The 23,864-nt window shown below is 43.8% G+C and overlaps 1 protein-coding gene across 1 annotated transcript in view; it reads left to right on the forward strand.

Moving 5' to 3' along the window:
• The window catches only part of F8 (coagulation factor VIII), a 595,138-nt gene that overhangs the window by 383,881 nt on the left and 187,393 nt on the right, over positions 1-23,864 (forward strand). Inside the window, exon 18 of the mRNA XM_063432427.1 lies at positions 9,451-9,630. Coding sequence (XP_063288497.1) covers positions 9,451-9,630 — 180 coding nt within the window. The remainder of the gene's footprint in view (positions 1-9,450; positions 9,631-23,864) is intronic.

A 23,864-nucleotide genomic window follows, 5' to 3' on the forward strand; every position in this document is an offset into this window, starting at 1 on the left:
GAATGGCCTACTTTGGTTGCCGCATGGCCGCCACGTGGCAGTTTGGATCCTAATCTGGTACAGCGTGTACACGTGGCTGTATCAGGTAGGCCTGAACTTTACGGCCAGTTTCCATATATTGATTGTTGGAGGCAGGCCGTAAAAGACTTGCCAAAATGGATCCGAGTATGCCACGAGGAACAATGTCGCCTCATGGTGGCCAGGACTCGCTTGTCCACTAAGGCCGTAATTACGCCCATTTTGGACACACCTCCTGAGTCTGAGATCCCTATGCCGCCCCCTTACTCCTCCTCCACCGGAAGAGGAAGAGGAGGTGCTGCTGGAAACTCTCCTCCCCTTGCCCCGTTGTCCCCACCTACTTCCTCCTCTAGCTCAGAGCCCAGCCCTCTTGTTTTAAACCCTCCCCTCTCAGTACCGACCTCTGTCAACTCAACCTACCCAGATTTGGCGCCATTTCTAGTTCCTGGTAAGGCTCCTCCTAGCCCGGCCCGGAATATTTTACTCACCGACCTCCCCCTCAGTAAAGCGTCCCCATCCCCTTGTCTTACTACCCCTCGACCGGAACCCCTAACTGACGTTCCTAAACGAAGCCCCATACTAACCCGACAATTGACCGGTACCCTACAACCCCGACATTATCAAATGCCACTTCGACTGACACCTGGCCCGACACACATTAACGGTGACGGCCAGATACAATATGCTGATCCAGTATTCGTTTATGTTCCCTTCACAACTACTGATCTATTTAATTGGAAGACCCATAACTCCTCATACACCGAAAAGCCTCAAGCCATGACGGATTTGTTTACCTCCATAGTCCAGACACATAATCCCACTTGGGCTGATTGCCAGCAACTGCTTATGACATTGTTTAATAACGAGGAAAGGACAAGGATAAACCAAGCGGCAATTAAAGCGCTGGAAGAAGTGGCCCGTACACAAAATCAGGCCAATCCGGCAGCATGGGCCGCAGCACATTATCCAAACACTGATCCGGAATGGAATATCAATGGCGCAGATATGGCCCATTTAAAAGCATACAGGGACGCTATTATTGCTGGCATGAAAGCTGGAGGAAAGAAGGCGATTAACATGTCTAAGACGGCTGAGGTATTGCAGAAATGTGATGAATCGCCCAGTGTCTTTTATGACCGATTATTGGAGGCATACCGCTTGTATACCCCCTTTAATCCGGAGGCCCCTGAGAATTCCTGGATGGTTAACTCTGCCTTTGTCAGCCAAGCCTACGGAGATATAAAGCGCAAGCTACAAAAGTTAGAAGGGTTTGTAGGGATGTCCATAACCCAACTAATGGAGGTAGCGAATAAAGTGTACATGAACAGGGAAACAGAGACAAAGAAAGAGGAAGAGCGCAAGATGCGTAGAAAGGCAGATATGCTAGCGGTAGCAATCGCAGGCGTAGATAGAAGGGAAAAGGAAGTATATAGGGGAACAGATAAAGGCGATAGTAAGTGGAATGGGGAACCCCTGAGTAGAAATCAGTGCGCATACTGTAGGGAAGAAGGGTATTGGAGAAGTGAGTGTCCGCGAAGGGAACAGTATGAGAGAGACAGACCTAGGGCAGGATATGGTAATTATAGAGGCAGAGCGAGAGGTAGAGGAGGTCCTGGAGGAAATAATGGTAGCAATAGAGGAAGTGTTCGAGAAGACAGGTATTATCCAGCAGCGCAGAGATCCCGCGATAGAGAAGATAGGGACTTTGTAGGATTGGCTGACACGGTCATGGAGGACTATTGATACCGACCGGGCTCTATCTCCCTTGGCCGAGCGGAGCCTATGGTCGATGTATCAATAGGGGGAAAAAGGAGTGCGTTCATGATCGATACTGGTGCTGAAAATTCGGTGGTGACTGACCTAGTTGCTCCTCCATCCGGAAGAACTATCACCGTAATAGGAGCAACTGGAAGGAGTGCTGCTAAACCGGTTCTTAACAGTCGACTCTGTACATTGGGAGGCCACGTAGTAAAACATCAATTCCTTTATATGCCTGAATGTCCAGTCCAACTGTTAGGATGTGATTTGTTGTCAAAACTACAAGCGCAGATAACATTTCTACCAAATGGAACAACATCTTTAAAGTTCAATGGACCTTCAGGTATAATGACAATATCTGTACCAAAGGAAGAAGAGTGGCGACTTTATACAGCGTTGACTAGCCAAAACCCTAAGAGTGATGAATCCTTGTTTAATATACCAGGAGTGTGGGCAGAGAACAACCCACCAGGACTTGCTCGCAATATCCCACCAATTCGAATCGAACTGAAACTTGGGTTCTATCCAGTGAGCTTAAGGCAATATCATATCCCACAAAAGGCCAAGAAGAATATACAATCGTATTTGGATAAGTTCATACGGTATGGTATCCTAAAATTCTGTACTTCCCCCTGGAACACCCCATTGTTGCCTGTTCAAAAGCCCGGTACAGATGAGTATCGCCCTGTGCAGGACTTGAGAGCAGTCAATGATGCGGTCGTAAGTATACACCCAGTTGTGCCCAATCCATATAACCTGCTTGCTTTAATTCCAGGCGGGGCTACCTATTTCACTGTCTTAGATCTCAAAGATGCCTTCTTTTGCCTTCGAATTGCTGTGGAAAGCCAGTGTATCTTCGCATTCCAATGGGAAAATGCTGTAACGGGCTCGAAACGCTAGATGACTTGGACAAGACTGCCCCAAGGGTTTAAAAATTCACCCACCCTATTTGGATCAGCTTTAAGTCAAGACTTACTGGATTTCAAGTCCATCCCAGGAGAGTGTGTACTATTGCAATATGTAGATGATTTGTTGATAGCGGCAGTTACAAGAGAAATATGTCAGCAAGCAACACATGATCTACTACACATTCTCTGGAAGGCAAGATACAAGGTGTCCAGGAAGAAAGCTCAGTTGTGTCAGCCAACTGTCAAGTATCTGGGATTCCATATCTCTGAAGGTCAAAGGATAATGGGGCCAGAGAGAAAAGAAGCTGTATGCCAAATACCAATATCCAAGAATAGAAGACAAGTGCGGGAATTCTTGGGGGCAGCAGGCTTCTGTAGCATATGGATTCCCAGTTATGCGATATTGGCGAAACCTCTTTATGCAGCTATAAAAGGTACAGAACACGATCCCTTCCTGTGGACCCCTGAACAGCAAAAGGCACTTGAAGATGTGAAGAAGGCTTTGATGAGTGCCCCAGCATTAGGTCTACCTGATCATACACGTCCATTCTACTTATATGTACACGAGCAAAGAAGAATGGCTGTGGGAGTATTGACACAGTACCTGGGATCATTGCAAAGACCTGTTGCATATATGTCCAAACAACTGGATGCAGTGGCCAGTGGTCGTCCACCTTGTCTAAGAGCTGTAGCTGCCGCCGCCCTGCTTGTAGCCGAAGCTGATAAGCTCACTCTGGGTCAGGAACTCTACGTGCGAGTCCCGCACGCAGTACAAACGTTGCTAGACTATAAAGGCAATCATTGGTTTAGTAATAGCCGCATGACTAAGTATCAAGCTATGTTGTGTGAAAACCCAAGAGTGCATTTAGAGACTGTTAATACCTTGAATCCAGCTACTCTTTTGCCACAACCTACTGAGAGTCAACATGATTGCCTGGAGGTGATGGATGAAGTGTTCTCAAGTAGACCGGAGCTTCGTGATTTTCCTATCCAGAACCCTGATGTCCAGTATTATACGGACGGCAGTAGTTATGTGAAAGAAGGGATTCGCTATGCAGGATATGCAGTGACTACCATAGACAAGGTTATAGAAGCTCGGCCATTGTCAAAATGAACATCGGCACAGAAGGCAGAATTAATTGCACTAACACGAGCGTTACAATTGGCAGAAGGTTTAAGAGTGAACATCTACACGGACTCCAAGTATGCGTTTTTAACCACTCATGCCCATGGAGCTTTGTATAAAGAAAGAGGACTATTGAATTCAGAGGGTAAAGAAATTAAGTACGCAGCTGAAATATTACAACTACTGGAAGCCGTGTGGGAACCGAAAGAAGTTGGTATTATACATTGTCGGGCGCATCTGAAAGGAGATGGTGACGTAACCAAAGGAAATCGGATGGCAGATAATGCAGCTAAGCGTGCCGCTGAATCAGGAAGACAGGAATATGTGGAACACATAGCTGCACTTATACCGACTCCACTGTCTCAATGGACTCCAGTTTATACAGCTCAAGAAGAAGAGTGGTTAAAGACAGAAGCTGGGAAATACCTGGAGAACAAATGGTATCAGTTAGAAGATGGAAGAATAGTCATTCCAGCATCACCAGCTGTAGAAATTGTCCAGAACTATCACAACGGGACACATTCTGGAAGAGATAGTATGGAAGAATCTCTCAGAAAACATTTCTACATACCAAGATTGTTCAACTTGACTCAAGCCATTGTACGAAGATGTGTAATATGTGCTAAGAATAACGCAAGGCAAGGACCAGTAAAACCACCAGGAGTCCAGTATATGGGGGGACTCCCTATGTCCGATCTTCAAATAGACTATACAGTAATGCCTAAATCCGGTGGACATCGCTACCTACTAGTAGTTGTGTGTATCTATTCAGGCTGGGTAGAAGCATGTCCTACTCGTATAGAGAAAGCAGGAGAAGTTGTACGATTCCTGTTGCGAGAAATAATAACCCGATATGGACTACCATGTTCTATAGGATCAGATAATGGTCCAGCCTTTGTTCACCAGTGCCTACAACAACTAACTCATATGCTTGGTATTAAGTGGAAGCTTCATACGGCATATAGACCTCAGAGTTCTGGGAAAGTGGAAAGGACGAACAGAACTATTAATAACCAATTGGCAAAGATGTGTCAAGAAACTCAGCTTAAGTGGAATGTTATTTTGCCTATAGCTCTGTTACGTATTCGTAGTACACCTACCAGAAGGATGGGTCTCTCACCTTTTGAAATCATGTATGGGCATCCACCTCCCATACTTGGTAACTTAAGGGGGGATTTGAGTCAGTTGGGAGAAGGAATTACCCAGCAGCAGGTTGTAGAGTTGGGTAAAACTATGGAGGAGGTACAGAAATGGGTACAAGATAGATTACCTGTGAATATTTATCCCCCTGTTCATAGCTATCATCCAGGAGATCAAGTGTGGATTAAAGAGTGGAACAGTATACCGTTAGGGCCTAAGTGGAGGGGTCCTTATGTTGTTCTTTTGTCTACCCCTACAGCAATAAAGGTGGCTGAAGTGACTCCGTGGATTCATCACTCCAGGGTTAAACCAGCAGCAGTAGATTCTTGGCAAGCTACACCAGATCCAGAGAATCCCTGCAAGATCCGGTTAAAGCGCATGATTCAGTCGGAGTAACAAGGAGATATTGGGATTACAAGTGTGTTTAACCCCTTAAGGACCAAACTTCTGGAATAAAATGGAATTATGACATGTCACACATGTCATGTGTCCTTAAGGGGTTAAAGAGATCAGTAAGTGAGTGTTTTGTCGGCCATAATAAAGCCAGACCACTCACCCACGTGACATAGCCAGGGTGTCTCGAAGGGACCTCTGTGAAGGGAAGAGAGGACCTGCAGAACTCCATTCCTTGCAGCCCTTACATCCTGGAAGCTGAGGTGCCATCGCACGGACGAAGACTGAGGATGAAGACGTCGAAAGAAGTGCTCTTGATAATGTGTATTTTTATGTTTTTTATTATTCAGGAAGGTAGAGGTACCGACACACCTAGCTGTGAGGTTTGCATTAAGACTACTATAACAGGTAATCATATTTCCCAGACCCTAATTTGGCATTCACAATATGAATGTAAAGGATATGTATCAAGGTGTAGATACTTAGGTATAGAGTATAGTGTATGCCATTTAGGAGTAGGCGAACCTAAGTGCTTCAATCCAGAGTATCAACCCCGTACAATTTGGTTGACCCTCACAGGGGACCCTAATAAATAAAACAGTATTAGAAACCGTACATTCTTCGGGTGTTCTGCTATTTGATGCATGTAAGGCGATATCAAGTGGTAGAAAACCGTGGAATGTATGCGGGGATCTTAAGTGGGAGAGAACGTATGGGTCTAACGATAAGTATATTTGTCCCAGTAGTAAAAATAAGTACGTAAGTCCAAAATGCCCAGATAGGGATTATAATTATTGCCCATATTGGTCTTGTGTGGGGTGGGCAACTTGGGGACAGACAGTAGATAAGGATATGATTGTTACTAAGTTGCCTACCAAACCGTATTGTAAGTCTATGGAGTGTAACCCAGTCCATATACTTATTAATAATCCTGAACAGTTTATAGATAGGTTCGGAAACTTATTTCGGTTCCAGATATATGGGACGGGTTTGGATCCTGGGACAATATTATTTATAGGGATAGAGACCGATACCGCAGCATCCCAAACTCATCAGGTTTTCCATTCTTTTTATGAAGAGATGAGTGTAGAAAATAAGATTCCCCATAATGCTAAGAACCTGTTTATTGATCTAGCCGAGAGTATTGCTGGTAGTCTTAATGTGACCAACTGCTATGTGTGTGGAGGTACTAATATGGGAGACCAATGTCCCTGGGAAGCAAAGGAGGTAATGTTTTCTGGTTCTGAGACAATTGAACAGATAACATCTTCTCAAGCCGATTATCAAATGAGTGTTAGAGGTAAATCTGAGTGGCGATTAAAGACCTCCATTATAGGTTATGTTTGCATAGCAAGAAAAGGAATAATGTTTAACACATCTGTAGGAGAACTAACTTGTCTAGGGAAAATAGCTTATGATGATACTACAAAGAATACAACCTGGTGGTCGGCTTCAAATGTCTCAGAACCACCTAACCCGTTTGCAAGTTATGCCAATTTAAAGGACGTGTGGTTTGATCTATCTATCACATCTAGTTGGAAAGCCCCAGCAAATTTGTACTGGATCTGTGGTAAGAAGGCCTATTCGGAGTTACCACAGGACTGGGAAGGGGCATGTGTGTTAGGTATGCTCAAACCATCCTTCTTCTTGTTGCCTATTGAAACAGGAGAGACGTTTGGGAGTTAAAGTATATGATGTGAATCATAGGAAGAAAATGGGACCCCTAGAGATAGGTACCTGGGAAGATAATGAATGGCCTCCCCAGCGTATCATAGATTATTATGGGCCAGCCACTTGGGCAGAAGATGGTACTTTCGGATATAGAACCCCAATATATATGCTCAACCGCATTATAAGATTACAGGCAGTGGTTGAGATAATTACCAATGAGACATCACAAGCGCTCAATCTCCTAGCGAAACATAATACTAGGATGAGGACAGCCGTTTACCAAAATAGATTAGCCTTGGATTACCTATTGGCAGTAGAGGGAGGTGTATGTGGGAAGTTTAACCTAAGCAATTGTTGTCTTCAAATAGATGATGAAGGGCAAGCAATAGCTGAGCTTGCTAGCCATATGGTTAAACTAGCGCATGTGCCTACCCAGATATGGAAAGGGTATAATCCATGTAGTTGGTTTGGTAATTGGTATGAGCAGTTTGGAGGACTTAAGGCATTGGTAGGTGGAGTCATGCTAATTTTGATGCTGTGCCTTCTCCTACCATGTCTGATTCCTTTGGTAGTTAGGTCTGTGCAGAGCATTATAGAGAATATAGCAGAGAGAAAGGCTGCTGCACAGATAATGGCTATATATAGGTATGAGGCTCTAAATCAGGGAGAACTAGTACAGGAAGAGGAATGTTGAGGGATTCATATCGTTAGGGAGTCGCAAAGTCTGGTCTGGTTCATAGCAACCTGAGGTGTAAGCAAACTATGGTTAAGTGATGCATCTGGAATTATGAAATATCAGAAGCATCAAAGGGGGGAATGTGGTGGAATCTCAGTAAAAATAAATTTACTAGGACAAGATTGCCACATGGTATGTGCATTTGCATATGTTGATGTACCAGTTAAGTCAGTTACACGTAGCTAAGATACAATCAGTAGTGTAAGGAGCATAAGTAGGAATACAGGATATACGAGTATTTCCCCTCCTCCATTGTGCTGGGCAAGCCATGTGGTCAAACAGGATTTTAGTCTCTATTCGGTTGATTAGATAAGAGTATGTGTAGGTTGAACTGATTATGGGAGGAGCTACATGCCTATATAAGGGACCTACACTGTATGATCAGGACTCAGACTTTGCTGTTTTTTGGTGACATTAGTCCCTCTGAGTCCCGGTCGGTGAATCGAATAAAGAATCTCTTCCTTCCTGAAGAAACCTGTGTCCATCTCTCTGTGCTTGGCTTCCGTCAGTTTCTCCGGTATCATAACAGACACACACACACACACACTAACAGGCACACACACACTCACTAGTACACACATACACACACACACACTCACTAGCAGACACACACACACACACACACACTCACTAACAGGCAAACACAATGACACTAACAGGCAAACACACACACAGTCAGACACACACACACTAACAGACACACATTAACAGACACACACACACAGTCAGACACACACACACACTAACATTAACACACACATATATATATATATATATATATTGTTTAACCTCCCCCCAGCCTCCTTACCTTTGAGAATGCTGGGGGGGTCTCTTTCTCCCTGGTGGTCCAGTGGCTGCTGGGCTGGCGGGCGGCTGGCGAGGGAGCACGTCATATTCGTCATATGACGTCATATTCCGCCTCCCAGCCTCACTCTGCGGCGCACGAAGGAGCTGAGCAGAAAGCTCAGAGGAAGTGCTCTCTCGCCAGCCGCCCGCGCACCCGCCCGCGAGCCCAGCATGTCAGTTAGCCGCAAGGCTAACAAGGCATTTGCCCTGGGCATTTTGGGGCGGCGTTTTTTGCCGCCCCCTGGAAAATGCCGCCCAAGGCAAATGCCTTGTTTGCCTTGCGGCTAAAACAGCCCTGGGTGTTAGGACCTTGGTCAGGGACCGAGGACCGGAAAGTTAAATCTGCGCTACTATAAGTTAGGCTGCTGCAAGGCCACAGTCAACAAGAGGCCTTAAGTGGCCACCGAAGCTGCCTCTGCTCCAATCTTCCAGAACAATTCATGAATGAAGAGAATTCTGAAAGATAAAAAACAGAGTTTTGCTTATTTCCACACTCAGCTCCTTCGTTTGTATTAACTTTCAGCAATCATTTGCACATATTTTCCTCCTAAATATATACTGAAGAAAAATAATTATTTAAAACTTCAGGCTTTTCTTTGCCCTTATTTATAAACACCCACCTCTGATTTTAGTGTACTTACACTTTCATTTTTTTATTATTTTTATTGATGTACTTAAAAAAAACTGGGGGGTTGATCTTGCTCTCGTTTTCCTATGACTTTTTAATTTTCTAGTTTAGCCCATCTAATCAATTTTTTACATTATTGGCTTATAAAGGATGCCTCTGATTTGTTGGATTTAAATGCACTTTTCTTATTTTTAATTTTGTGGTTTAATTTTTGTTTCTTTCATAGTAATTAATGGACACTGTAAAGACACATTACCTGGACTGGTGGTTCCACTTGAACAGAAAATACGTTGGCATCTTTTTAATGTGGGGAAAATCAATAACATCGCCATTCACTTCCATGGAAATATACTCAAACATCGGAGCCAGCATAAATATCATATCGATATCCTTAATTTGTACTTGGGTAATGCAAAATAGGCAGTATGCAAATATGTTATACATGAATAATTTGTGCTTTTTTTTGTTTTATACATAACTTAATGTATTATATGAACTGTACACTGTAAATTTAGTGAACATAGTCCATTGATTTATTACTTACTATGTACCCACTTGGAAATCAAAAATATTAAGAAAAAAAACAAAAAAAATAAATAGCACAGGCTTGCAAATTCACTGGATCAGTATTACCTTGTGACCTTATCTTCTCACAAAACTCACCATATGGGTGGTCCTTCTCACTTGTTGCATGTCTGTAAAATTACTTATGACACGTAACCGCATTTTCCCATATCTGGGTCAATATAGCATCAAACCTGACATGAAGTGCTTCTTGACCAACCTATGCTATATTGCTGGATGCTCCTAATTTATCTACTTTTATAGTTCCTATAGTCTGCAAAACCAGATGTCCTGACTTTTGGCAACAATGTATGCCAAGGTTCTGGGCACACAAGTATGATGTAGGGGGCATCCTGGCATCAATCATTAGATAAACTCTTTTAGCCCTGGACACATTGCCAAGTGGTGGATCCCTGGTGATCCCAGTATAGAGTATTCATTGTGGTTGTGATTTTTTTTTTCTGGCTTTTGACAAGACTTAGACCTGTCCAAAGAAACTAGTTTCTCGCCCAACCTAAACTCACCTGTATGTTATGGATGTGACCCAGCTGGGTGTTGATGCTTCTTCAATGTGTGCATTTGATTCAATAGCTGAAGACAAAGTGTCTAGAAAAATCTTGCTTGGAAAAATATATTTGAACTTTTTCTCATTTCTTGATTGCAAGAGATACAGCCCACATCATCAGACAGACCTCGTATCTATTATGGCAAACTAAGCTGCTTATTCTTACCCTCCCCCCAAATTTAGCTTTTTAACCAACTTTGTTGTATATTGATTTGATACTTTGGAGTGATTGAATTCAAATTACCAACTGATCAGTTTAAATTAAGATGAATTTATGTTTGTTTGAAACTAAATGCATATGTTAAAAATGCATATGTTCTACTGTGCTGATTTTTGGCTGTGCTACAACAGCTGCTGGGAGCAAACCTCCCTCAACCAGCATACATCTTTTTTACTGAAAATTATGGATGCTATCAATAAGTATGTCCCTCCAGTATTTCAGACTGATGAATTGTACTAGTGCCAGATTCCCCTCAATCCTACGATCACACAAGGAATCATTTCAGGGCAATTAGCAATTAATTTGGAAATTGTGAACACAAGCTCTGTATACTTCTTACAGATAGTTAACCATTGGTGTTATATATGTCTGAAGTGTGCTGCTAGAAACAACTTCCTTATTTTCCAGGAAAAAAATTCATTCTTAATTATGAGGCAGGTGAACAAGGAATGACCTGTCCCAAACTGGCATTACTATTTCGGTCACATCGCTAAAGAGTTCTGCGTGGGAAGCCCTGTGTTATCTTGACTCTCCCTCAAGAGTTGGTTAACCTTCACACCAAGTTGGAAATGATTGGGAATCCTCTTGCAACAGTCAAAGTTTATTTGCACCTTTGTTTTGTTTAGCGGAGCTTCCTGTAACCCGGCTGGGTACCTCCAACAAGGACTTCTTCTTAGCTGGAACAGGGGAAAACCTCAGCGCTTCTGCCCCAGTCACCGTGGCTTGACTGGGGTCCTCCTGGAGCTACACCATCCTGGAACAGGATAGGGGACTAGCTCTATTCCCTCCCAGAGATTAGACGTCACACAGTCCTGTGAGCCCTGGTCCTTACGAGGACTTTCCATGCCAAATCATCCACGAGCTTGAACAAGGTGCTGAGCGGTAAATATAGCCTTTCCCCTCCCAGTAACTAGATGGCACACAGTTCTGGGAGTACAACTGATTGCAATGAGCCAAACTCAGCTTTTTATGCACATGCCTCAGTACGGGGTCTCCATTGTATTCAGCACAAGCCCCTCTCAGGAATCTCTGGGCATGGTAGATAATTGCATTAAAGACCGGTAAGCTAATTATCTTCCAGGAACAGAGAGCCAAACACAAAAATATAAAAACATAAAAGTACCCCAAAACATAATAAAAACATAAAATAACCCCACAAATACATATTTAAATAACAACATCCTTCATAAAAAGGGGATATCGCAAACCGGTCCTTCAAAAAGCTCTTACCAAAGCTCAGGAAATTCACAATAAAGAAGACAATAGGGTTGATGAAGAATTGACGTAAATCACCATACCAATGATGTTTCACTCCTCCAGTAGCAATATTTCTGCGAATATCAGAAAATGCTGGGATAAATTATCAGTTGATCAGACCCTGAGCAATATATTCAGAAGACCACCCAGAATAGCATATAAACGCATTAGAAACCTCAAAGATTTGCTCATACAAACAGACCTACCATTGAAGAAACTTCTTCCTACTAAGACAGAGAAGAAGGGCTGCTACAGATGCACAGGCTGTGTCACTTGGGGACACATGCTGGCAGGCACCACGTTTTCGCACCCCAGGCCCGGACTGGTCATCGGGCACACTGGGCAAATGCCCGGTGGGCCGCGGTAGCCATGGGCCGAGGCCGGCAAAGGAGGTTACAGGACATCCCCTGCCGGTCTATGCAAGGTTGGCACTATCCAAGCACCGGCCCCGCTGTTTTCAATGACGGGCCGGTGTGGAGATCAAACTTGCAAAGACATGCGGCTGGGGAGGGAGAGGAGGACCCGGCGGAACGCTATCTTGCAGCTCCGCTGGGTTCCTCTCGCGAGAGCCCGCAGGCTAGAGTTCACTCACCACTAGGACCACCAGGGATGATGTCAGAGTGCCGGTCTCTCCCCCTCCCAGATACCACTGTGCCTGCCCCCCTCCCAGGCTAAAGGTAAGAAGGGATGGGGGGATATTATAACTGCTTAGTGTTTTTATTTGTTTATATATACCCCCCCAACACACAATCCCTTCTAACATTCACCCCCAGCACCCTCACACACATAACCCACAGCACCCACAACACCCTCACACACATCACCCACAGCACCCTCACACACATCACACACCGCACCCTTACACACATTACCCTCACACACGTCACCCACAGCACCCTCACACACATCACCCCCAGCACCCTCACACACATCACTCACAGCACCCTCACACACATCACTCACACACATCATCCACAGCACCCTCACACACATCACCCACAGCACCCTCACACACATCACCCACAGCACCCTCACACACATCACACACAGAACCCTCACACACATCACACACAGCACCCTCACACACATCACCCACAGCACTCTCGCACACAATCCACAATTATATCCACAATCAGATTGCGGGGTACACTTTTTATGGTCCCCAGACCAGGTCGAATTTTTTTCCCAGTCCGGCCCTGGCGCACCCCCATACAGGCAAGTGGTACAAGATTTCCCATTACATTACATGTCAATCTGATCATGTCTTATACCTGATCTCTTGTCCATGTGTCTTATTTTACGTTGGTAAAACTGACTTAACATTAAGGGACAGAATTTTGGGGACATACATCAGCCATTATGACAGCATTTAGGGACGGGAAAACCGACAAGTCTGTGGCGAAACACTTCCTCCAATTCCAACACAGATTACCTACACTGAAATTCATGGGCATCGACAGAATACCCCATCTACCCAGAGGGGGTGATCATTTCAAATTACTGCTGCAAAAAGAAACCTTCTCGATGCGACAGTTGGATACTATTCACCTGAAAGGTTTGAATGAATACATATCATTCAGCTCATTTTTGGAAACAAGATGATCAGCAGATTGAGACTTTGGACACAGGTGTTTGGTTGAAAGTTCCACCTGATTTCTCTAGTATTTTTTTCATATTTCTTAGTACCGTATATACTCGAGTATAAGCCGAGTTTTTTAGCACATTTTTTGTGCTAAAAAACCCCAACTCGGCTTATACTCGAGTCAATTGTCTGTATTATGGCAATTTGCATTGCCATAATACAGACTGGGGGAGAGGGGGGCTGGCAGAGCTGTACTTACCTCTCCTGCAGCTCCTGTCAGCTCTCTCCTCCTCCGCGCCGTCCGTTCAGCACCTCGGTCAGCTCCCAGTGTAAATCTCGCGAGAGCCGCGGCTCTCGCGAGACTTACACTGTGAGCTGACAGAGGGAGCTGCACGGACGGCGCGGAGGAGGAGAGAGCTGACAGGAGCTGCAGGAGAGGTAAGTACAGCTCTGCCAGCACCCCTCTCCCCCCACTGAACTACCAATGCTGGACCACCAGGGAAGGAGCCCCCCTCCCTGCCATATATCAAGCAGGGAGGGGGGACGAAAAAAAATAATGAATAATAAAAAATAATAATAATTAAAAAATTAAAAAATAATACAATAATAATAATAATTAAATACATAAAAATAATAATTATTAATAATAACAAATTTTTTTAAATAATACAAATTTAAATAATAAAAAAAAAACACCCACCCCCACCAAGGCTCTGCAACTCTCACACTCTCACACTCTCACACTCTCACACTCTCACACTCACACACTCACACTCACACACTCACACACTCTCACACTCATACACACGCTGCACTCATACTCTCACGCTGCACTCATACTCTCACGCTGCACTCATACACTCACGCTGCACTCATACACTCACGCTGCACTCATACACTCACGCTGCACTCATACACTCACACTGCACTCATACACTCACGCTGCACTCATACACACGCTGCACTCATACACACGCTGCACTCATACACACGCTGCACTCATACACTCACACTGCATTCATACACACACACACACTGCATTCATTATATACACACTGTAAATAAATATTCAATTAATATATTTTTTTTAGGATCTAATTTTATTTAGAAATTTACCAGTAGCTGCTGCATTTCTCACCCTAGTCTTATACTCGAGTCAATAAGTTTTCCCAGTTTTTTTGGGTAAAATTAGGGGCCTCGGCTTATATTCGGGTCGGCTTATACTCGAGTATATACGGTACTTAAAAAAAATATTTTTTTTTTTTTTTTTTTTTTTTTGGGATATATATTTTGCTATATTGCTATGGTTCTGTTCGCCTATTATCTTTTTGGGGACTAGGAACCAGTGGCAATATTGGGTATAGTTGTTTACTCTCACTTATAGTATTGATCTCATTTAGCTTGGGGACATGATTTTAGTCCTTATGGCAAGTTTCTTTTTATATATTTTCATCTTTCTAGTTATTATTATACTTGTCAGATTCTCTGATATTTAGTATTGGCAGATTAAACTCTGCAGTCATCCACTGAACAATTAATCATTTGTTTTGTTTGAAGGGCTATGATTGCTTTATACCCGGGATCAGTGGTTGTATAATTGATGATATAGTGAGCTTTTATGGATCAGTGGTTATGGTTAACTAGTAACATAGTGATTCTGAGTATGTTTGTATATAGTCACTCACACCCAGTGTGGGTGGTATTTCACACTTTAGGTGTTTTTTCCTCTTACTATCCTCTGTTCTCACACACACAAATCTCGGCACTTCTATTACACTCTTATAGATTTCACACATACAACATACTCACTTAGGTGACTTGCTCACTTCATACATATGACTCCTCATGTTTGGAGTCATCTTTCAGCACTTCACACAGTTTACATATGCATCACATCTTTTCCACACCACTTTGTCCACCTGTTTCACATTTTTCATGCTGTGTTCTGTTTTTTCACCATTTGTGATATTCACCTTGCAATATCTCACATCACACTCTATACACTTTTTAAACATTGCCTTTTTTTTTCTCTTTTCACCCTATTTGTGCTACTCAATATTTTTGTATATCATATTTCCCACTGGATTCCTCATCTTATACTTCCCCTTATCTACTCAATATAGCTTCATGTCTATTAGATTCTCAGTACAATGTTTGTGCCACTCTGTATCTTTGTATATCATATTTCCCACTGGATGCTTCATCTTACACTTCCTCTTAACAAACAGAATATAGGCGCTCACTATAGTGTAACAAGTGATATAAGATGGGCAGCAGTGATCAGCACAAGGATTCCCCACCTTATGAGAAAACAGTAGTGAACAACAATAAAAGAAAACCGCGCCCTTATTTTGATACGAACATACGTACTCAAGTCCTTTTGGCCTTACAATTTCAACGGTATACCTCAAAAAAAAGAAGAATATACAAAATAATAGTGTTACCCTGTGGGTAATTCAAGAGTAATAAAGAAATATATGGTTATACACTCACATTTGGCAGAGCTAAATACAGAGCTCTGCTGTTTTAGCGCATAGACGGAATGATCCCAGTCCTAGGATATATGTGAAGTGGTCCACGTCTTGATGGTCTCAAACAGAAAAAACAGACAGGAATATCCACATAGTGTAGTAGATACCAATATTAATATGGGTGATAAGTGAATAGAAAGTATTGTACTCACATTTACCAGAGCGTACCTCGCTCTAGTTAGTAGCGCATAGGTGGTATAATCCCCACCAAGGAATAAAGATGAAAACCAGGAACAAAATATATCATGGAGATCTCAGAGTAATAAAAAGTAAATTAAAACTATTTATTTAACACATATATCAATAAAAAACAGAATGCATAAAATACTCAATGAGAAAGTCCATAAAAAAATCCACTTTACGCGTTTCACCTATGGAGGCTTCTTCAGAAGTGTGGATAGAGTCCTGGTAATGTCCAAATATATAACAGATGTAATAAGAACAATTGTTGGCATGTGGTAGGAAAATGAATTTACTTACTGTGTCCCAATTTTCGCGCGCGCTGTCAAACTGGAAGTGACGCGGCGCCATATTCTCCAATGATATGTATAAGGAAGTGGGTTTGTTCTAACCACCGGTGGAACGCACGCATCATACCGGAAATTGCGCGGCGTGGTCGGCCGGTGGTATTCAGTGCGTTCCAGCGTGGAACGCATGTCGAGAACGGGCCAATCAGGGGCCATAGCAGACTTCTGTAAATCATGCGAGGTTGATGTCCGCGGGCAGATAGAATATAAATGTTCAAAGTCTGGCAGAACAGGCAGTATACCAATTAACAGGCACAACATAAAATAAACATAAAACAAGAACATAGATATAAACATCCTTATATATAAAAGGTATGTGTGTGTTCACAACTATAATAGTACATATTTATATACATATAGAGGGTACATAAAATTGCACATAACATGTGGGTGAAATCAAAATAAGTGACTCCACTCCATAAATGGGGTGTATACATGTATACACAAACATAGATATCTATATTAATAAATAATATATATATGGGCCACATAAAAAATAAATAAATAAAATAATAAGAGGCTTTAATAGAAAGCAATATGATGGATATGAGAAAATAAAAATAAAATAAAATAAAAAAAATAAATACTGGTAGAATTAGAAATAAATTTACAAGAATGGGTAAATAGATATTTATTAAGATGAACATCAAGGATAAAAGGAGTGGAAGATAATTGGTGTAATTGGGTATATACAGACTCTATGTTTATATGCACATGTACACACAGTATATGTAAAAATATATATATATATATAAAAAAGGGGGAAATATAAAGAGGGGGAATGGGAATAAAAAAATGGCGTTTAAAATAAATATAGGATAACAGAAAAAAGCGGCAATAAATATTAAAACGGAAATATACATAGAGCAAACATAGGCCAATATTATAAAAAATTGAAGAGATCAAAATCTATATTTAGGCCGTTCAGATGTAACGTATCAATTTTGAACACCCATTCCATCTTCTTTTGACCTATTTTTTTAATAAAATCACCTCCTCTCCAATGTTTTTTTATTGTAGCAATACCCATAAATGTAAGAAGTTTGGGGTCACTTTTGTGTTTACAGAAGTGGGCAGACACTGAATGTTTCTCGTATTTCTTTTCAATGTTTCTACAGTGTTCTGCTATACGTATTTTCAATGGTCTAATGGTACGACCAATATATTGGAGGCCGCACTGGCATTCTAACATGTAAATAACATTCTTGCTTTCACAAGTAATAGTTTCTTTGATATTATAGATCTTATTATTGTTATTTGATTTAAAAGTCGACCTTCTTTTCTCTGTTGGTTTTGTTTTTTTGCAAGCTATGCAACTATTACATTTGGGGAAACCACCCAGAAATTAAATGGCAGAATGAATATGCACAGACACATTACATTAAACACAACAGATAAAAATCTTATTGTACTCCCGTGGGACACCACTTTACCCAGCCTGACCACTCAATGAAGGACCTAAAAATCAAAGTACTGAAAGGGGGTTTTCAAAAATACCCAAGAAAGAAAAACGTTTGAAGTCAGAATAATGAAATTGTTTAACAGCAGGTTTCCTGTCCCACTACCAACAGTTTACACAAACACTCCCCCACATTATCTTACTGTTCTGTCATATGTATCAACATTTTAAAACACATTCCAACATTTTTTTTTATCAATATACACCCTGTTCCAAATTATTATGCAAATTATATTTTTCTCATTTACCTAAATAATTGATGTAAATAACAGTCAGCATAATTCTAATGTTATCAACTATTAAGAGTGCTATTCAAATTTGTAGATTATACTAGCTTTAGTGTAACTATAATCTTAACTTTATTAATGACAGGAGGCTTCATATTTGCTTAAGTCTCTCTTTACTAGAACTCCACAGCAGCACATTAACATAGAGAGAAAAAAAAACAAAGACAAAAAAAGTAAGGAATCCATAAAAGGCTCCTCTCAACCAACTATTTCCTCTTTCTTTGCTGCTCCGCATCAGTACAGGTCAGAGTACCACTGCCTACTGTTACTTTGGGTGGCTGTGGATATTTTACTGTATTTATCTGTTTACTTCTGTATTGATTTATTTATTTCTAGTGTATTTACTGTATTTATCTGTTTATTACGGCATTGATTTATTTATTTCTAGTGTATTTACTATATTTATCTGTTTATTACTGCATTTATTTATTTATTTGTGTCGTATTTTTCTGTTTTCTATGGACTTGTCTGTGTTTTCTGTAGTGATTTATTGATTCATTTTGTATTTTAGGGACGTGTGTTTTTCCCTCTTCTGCCGCCCCCTACTTGGGGCTTTCTGTCTGTGGATTGTCTCGCGGGCTTGGGGGCGTCTTACTTTCCCCTTCCTCTCCCTGCGTTTTTGGCAGGTAATTTTTCCACCTCTCCCTTCTCCTCCCACCCCCCCTCGCACGTTCATTTGCGGCCACCGGAAAGCGGGACCGCCGACTGCCGGGACAGCGGAGTAAAACTGTGTTGGATCCCGTCCGCCAGCTCCGGCCGCCGAGCGGGCTCCTCTTCTCCTCCCCCACCCGACACATGCTTCCACTCGCGGTATAGGCTCTCCAGTGGCTGGAGTGGCGTGGGTTGGGGCAACAATACTCACGTGTATGCAGCTGCCCCGGCCTCTGGGCACTCACCAACCAACGACCGATTGGTCGTACGGGGGTGGGGCCGGCTCGGTGCCGGGAAGTCCACAATGGTGCTTTGGGTCTAAAAGCACATGTGCAGCCTTTAGTTCCATCTTTGTATATCACTTTGCCGTGTGGAGGCTACTGTCTCCTTTCAAGTCATTGCAAACGATTTAGCTTACATCTACCTATATGTGGGGAATACACATTATTGTGTCCTATCAGCCATATATGTGCTGACATTGCAGCAATATGGTTAAGGTGCCTTCGTGGTTCTTGCATGGAGGGTATACATTAATCTTGTATCACCCTGTCCTTCCTTCGCTTGTGTCCCCCTGGGGGCTGGCATATTACTGTTGCTGGGGAGCCCCCACTACTACTCCCGACCGCACGTTTGTATGGATACCCCTGGGGGGACTATTGTTCAGTGGGTGAAGGCCCCAGTGTCCTTCATAATGGTATCTGGCATGTGTCTGCTATGTGGGTGCAGAGCGCGGGGAGTTTGAGCTCCGCCACGGACGCAATGGAAGGTGGAAACCGGGTAAACCGGTGCTTAGGGTATAAGATAGAGTACGCCTACTTTTGTCTCCATATACTACTGTTGTTGGAGATATATGATGTTTGCCTTCAGGACTCTGGCTTTCTTCATATTGCTTAAGGAAGCACTGATACGTACCTAGTCACCTTGGAGTTTTAGTATATGTTTCCTTTATGCGTTTTGTACCTGCTATTTATCATCCTCTTCCTTGGGATCTAGGGTACGGCTTTCTGGTTCTGCCATCATATAGGTCAGTACGCTGTCTGTTGTATGTGAGGCTATATATTGTTTGATTAGGCAATCGATCTGGTTGCGCTTTGGTGCTTTAGTTTTTCACTAAACAGTAGTTGGCATTTCACCTTAGCACCTCTGTGCCTTGCTATTTACCTTGTTTTTTTCCTGGAAGGTTACACTTGGTGTTGGGATAGGTGACGCGGGGACCCGGCGATCTAACTTTAGATTATGTATTTCCTATGTGCCTGTTTGATACATGGGTTTGTTTCTGCCCCCGGGTACTATTATGTCCCTGTTCTGCAGTGCTGCTACCCCTGAGTGAGAGCACATGTTATTTACACGTACTGGACGGGCTTAGTCCCACGCACCCCCTGGTTACCATGGGTACCTGTAGGCGGAGGACCCCTCTATAGGGTGCACGGCCCAATTACTTGTAAGACCTCCATGTGCCTGCCAGTGGGTCCTGCTATTACTGTGGATTATATGTCACTCCTCAAGCACTGCTGCCTACACACGGATAATCCTGCTTTGACTGTGCTGCAATGATTGGTCAGTTTGGACTGTACCGCACTGATTGGCCTGCTCTGCCTGTGCCACACTGATTGGCCCGCCGGGACGGTGCCATGCTGATTGGCCTGCTTTGCCTGTACCGCACTGATTGGCCTACCTGGACTGTACCACACTGATTGGCCTGCTCTGTCTCTGCCACACTGATTGCCCTACCTTGGCTGTGCCACACTGATTGCCCTGCCTTGGCTGTGCCACACTGATTGCCCTGCCTTGACTGTGCCACACTGATTGGCCTGCTTTGTCTGTGCCCCTGGATTGGCCTGCTTTGTCTGTGCCCCCTGGATTGGCCTGTTTTGTCTGTGCCACACTGATTGGCCTGCTTTGTCTGTGTCCATGGATCGGCCTGCTCTGTCTGTGCCATTATCTCTGAACGCAAAGCCTATCCACTACATGCTCACACTTGGTACTGACATGCAATGCCTGACTTGCCTCTGCCACCTTGGGGTGCTGCCCCGTTTACTCTGTTGGTGGCACTCCTTTCTCTATACGCCTGGATGTCCCGCTGCCTGCGGTTCCCCCTACGGAACCCTCTACCCAGGAATACTAGTTGTGGACGAGAACTCGTGCAGCGGTGGCCGCCTCTGGAGGGAAAAGGCTTTTGGGGCCAGGTGTCCCCTCATGCCCTTATAGGGTGAGGGCACTAGAAGGACCCCATCAAACGGTAGATGACTCGGTGGAGTCAGACTCTCTTAGATGTGAGCGGGCAAGTGCACGGAGGAGTTACTGGAGGGGTGAAGGCCCTGTACCACGCTCCTGGAAGGGTAAGGCATCTGGGCCCGATGCTGTGGGCCTCACTGGCCAGATGCCGCCACATATATGGCGCAGGGAAGGAGGTCTCCATACCCCTCCCACTCGTGGCAGCCCTAGCTGAATGGCAGGCAGACCAGTTCCCCTTGGATGGAGGGGGCGACTAGAGCGGGGAGATTGACGTCGTCCTCAAGAGGTGCTGTGAGGATACATTCGCGCCTAGGGAGACAACGAGCAAGTGGGCAATGATGCCTCCCTGGTCGGCTCCAATGAACCCTGGTACGAGCTTGGCTAGATTCGACAACTGGGTATTCAGAATGGTCTCCACCCGAACACCTTGCACGTTGTGTGTGCCGCAGGTTCGGCAGGCCGCTTGAGCGAGTAGTCTGCGGGAAACTTCGGACGGGATGCCAGAGCTCGGAACCTGGTCACCAAGTGCATGACGGTCACAGGCCAGGGCCCCATGACGGGGGTCGAGTGCAATCTCAGTCTGCCGCAGAACGGACTGTGGGTCATGTCGGGCCCTCTATGCAGGATTCTCGTACCGGCGACCAAGACTTGCTCAGAGGATGCTGTCCTAGACCTGTTTTTCTTTCCTTACAATACTGAGTTCTACGCTTCTACCCAGTTTTATGGTAAGGACAAGGTCTGGTTTTTTTTCCACTCAGTGTTTTACCGGAGAATCTTAAATGCCGTCATGGTATACCATCACTTCAGGAGGGTTCACGGAACTGGATCGGTTAGACGCATGCCTCTCTGTTTTGGCGGACAATGTGTGCCGAAGATTTTGCCATTTCCCTAGGTAGGACAGACCCTACCAATTAATCTGTCGTTCTGTAGACCTATGAGTGGTGGACCTCCCATCTGCGTCAATCCGGACGATCCATGGTTGGTGATGAAGTCAACTGGGAACTGCTTGCGGGTTAGTTTGCAATTAGGAGTCGGCGAATCATTTCCTGATTGCTGCGTTCCCCTCCGGATGGACAATGCTTCGGCAGTACAAGGCTTCAGCCGCCTGGGAGGGGCCCACTCCCGGGTTCTCTCGAGGGTTGGACCTGATAACCGGTTGGTGCTCCAGACATTGAAGGGACTCCAGCGATTGAAGGACCCCTCATCCCACTATCCTTGGGATCGCAGACCGGAGGTGTCTGCCCCAATGGGCTTCTTCGCCTCACGGATGGACTAGTGGGTCACAATCTGCTTTGGAGGATTCATGGACCAGGATTGTTGTGCAATGGACACCCTTTCCCACGCGTGTTCGCCTTGGGGAGATGAGGCGTTGCCTCCGAGCAGTGGCCTGGACCCTTTAGAGTGTTGAGGTGTTATTGCGATCGGCCAAAGTGATGCTATTTGTTGCCATGGGGGCCCGGGTGTATTTGTCCCCGGCACAGGATACAGTTTCCTTTACGGGCCCTGTTACCAGCGTTTCTGTTTTTTTCGGTCACTCCTTTTTGTCCTGGGACGCTCGTATCATTGGGTTTCAGTAGCTAGATCGTTTTACGTACCGATTAGAGGTTGTCCTTTGGTCAGGACCAGCTGGTTTGCGTGTGTCTCAGAGGTATGTGATTGTCGTGGCCTCTGGGGCCTAAGTGTTCTTTTCTTTAGGACATATGCGCGGTTTGGTCGCTCTTCCAGGCTTGGCCGGATTCTCGAGACCTTCCCTTTGTCGACGTTGGGTTTGCCCTATTGCTATGTTTTCTTTCTTTCAGACGTTTGTCGGGTGTCCGGGCCTTAGATGTCGACACGTTTCTTCCTCTCCAGAAAGGTTCTCCTTTTGGGATGTCTTTACGTACTGGTCGGATTCGACAGCTATATCCTACCCGTATTTCCACGATCAGCTTAGACTCTGCATGGCGACGACGCTGTCTCGTAGGTAGCGATCCTTCCCCTCTTTGCCTTTTTATCGTTCCGGTCAGTTGTTGATGTCTTCTGTCAGAGATATCAGGTCTTGTCTCCTTCCTCGGTGCGATGGATTTGGGGTTGGCATTGACTGGACTATATTTGGTTTTCAGAACATTTTTGGGTTTTCCTAGTAGGTACGGATTGCCTTTTTTAGTTAGACCGGGGGATAGTGTTTCTTTGCTTTGCTGTCTGAGCGTTAAAACAGCAAATATGAAGCCTCCTGTCATGTTATAAAATAGTAGATTATACTAGCTTTATTGTAACTATAATCGTATTAATGACAGGAGGCGAATATTTCCCTCCCCGTTTCTCCCTCCCCTTGTTTGTTTGTTAGTTTTGACTGACCGTTGATAGGTCTGGTAGTGTTCCTAGGGGAGTTGGGTATTTATCTGGGTTATTGTACTGTCCGTATTTGATGGGGATTCATGTTTTCTCAGTACTTTTCATTCACTAATCAGTGTTTTCGACTCTGTTTATCTCGTTTCAGTTTAATGGTTCGACTACAGTTCTTCCATCCACTGGTTCCACGTTTTTCAATTTCGGATGTCATTCATCGTTATGTTATGTTTGTTTCTTCTGTTATTTTTATTAGTGGTGTATTGTTCATGTACTTTATTTTGTCGCAGCGTGAAAGAGGAAATAGTTGGTTGGGAGGAGCCTTTTATGGATTCCTTACGTATTTGTCTTTGGTGTTTTTCTCTCTATGTTAATGTGCTGCTGTGGAATTCTAGTAAAGAGAGACTTAAGCAAATATTCGCCTCCTGTCATTA

The sequence above is a fragment of the Pelobates fuscus genome, chromosome 9 (assembly GCF_036172605.1).
Source record: "Pelobates fuscus isolate aPelFus1 chromosome 9, aPelFus1.pri, whole genome shotgun sequence".
In the NCBI taxonomy this organism is placed as follows: Eukaryota; Metazoa; Chordata; class Amphibia; order Anura; family Pelobatidae; genus Pelobates; species Pelobates fuscus.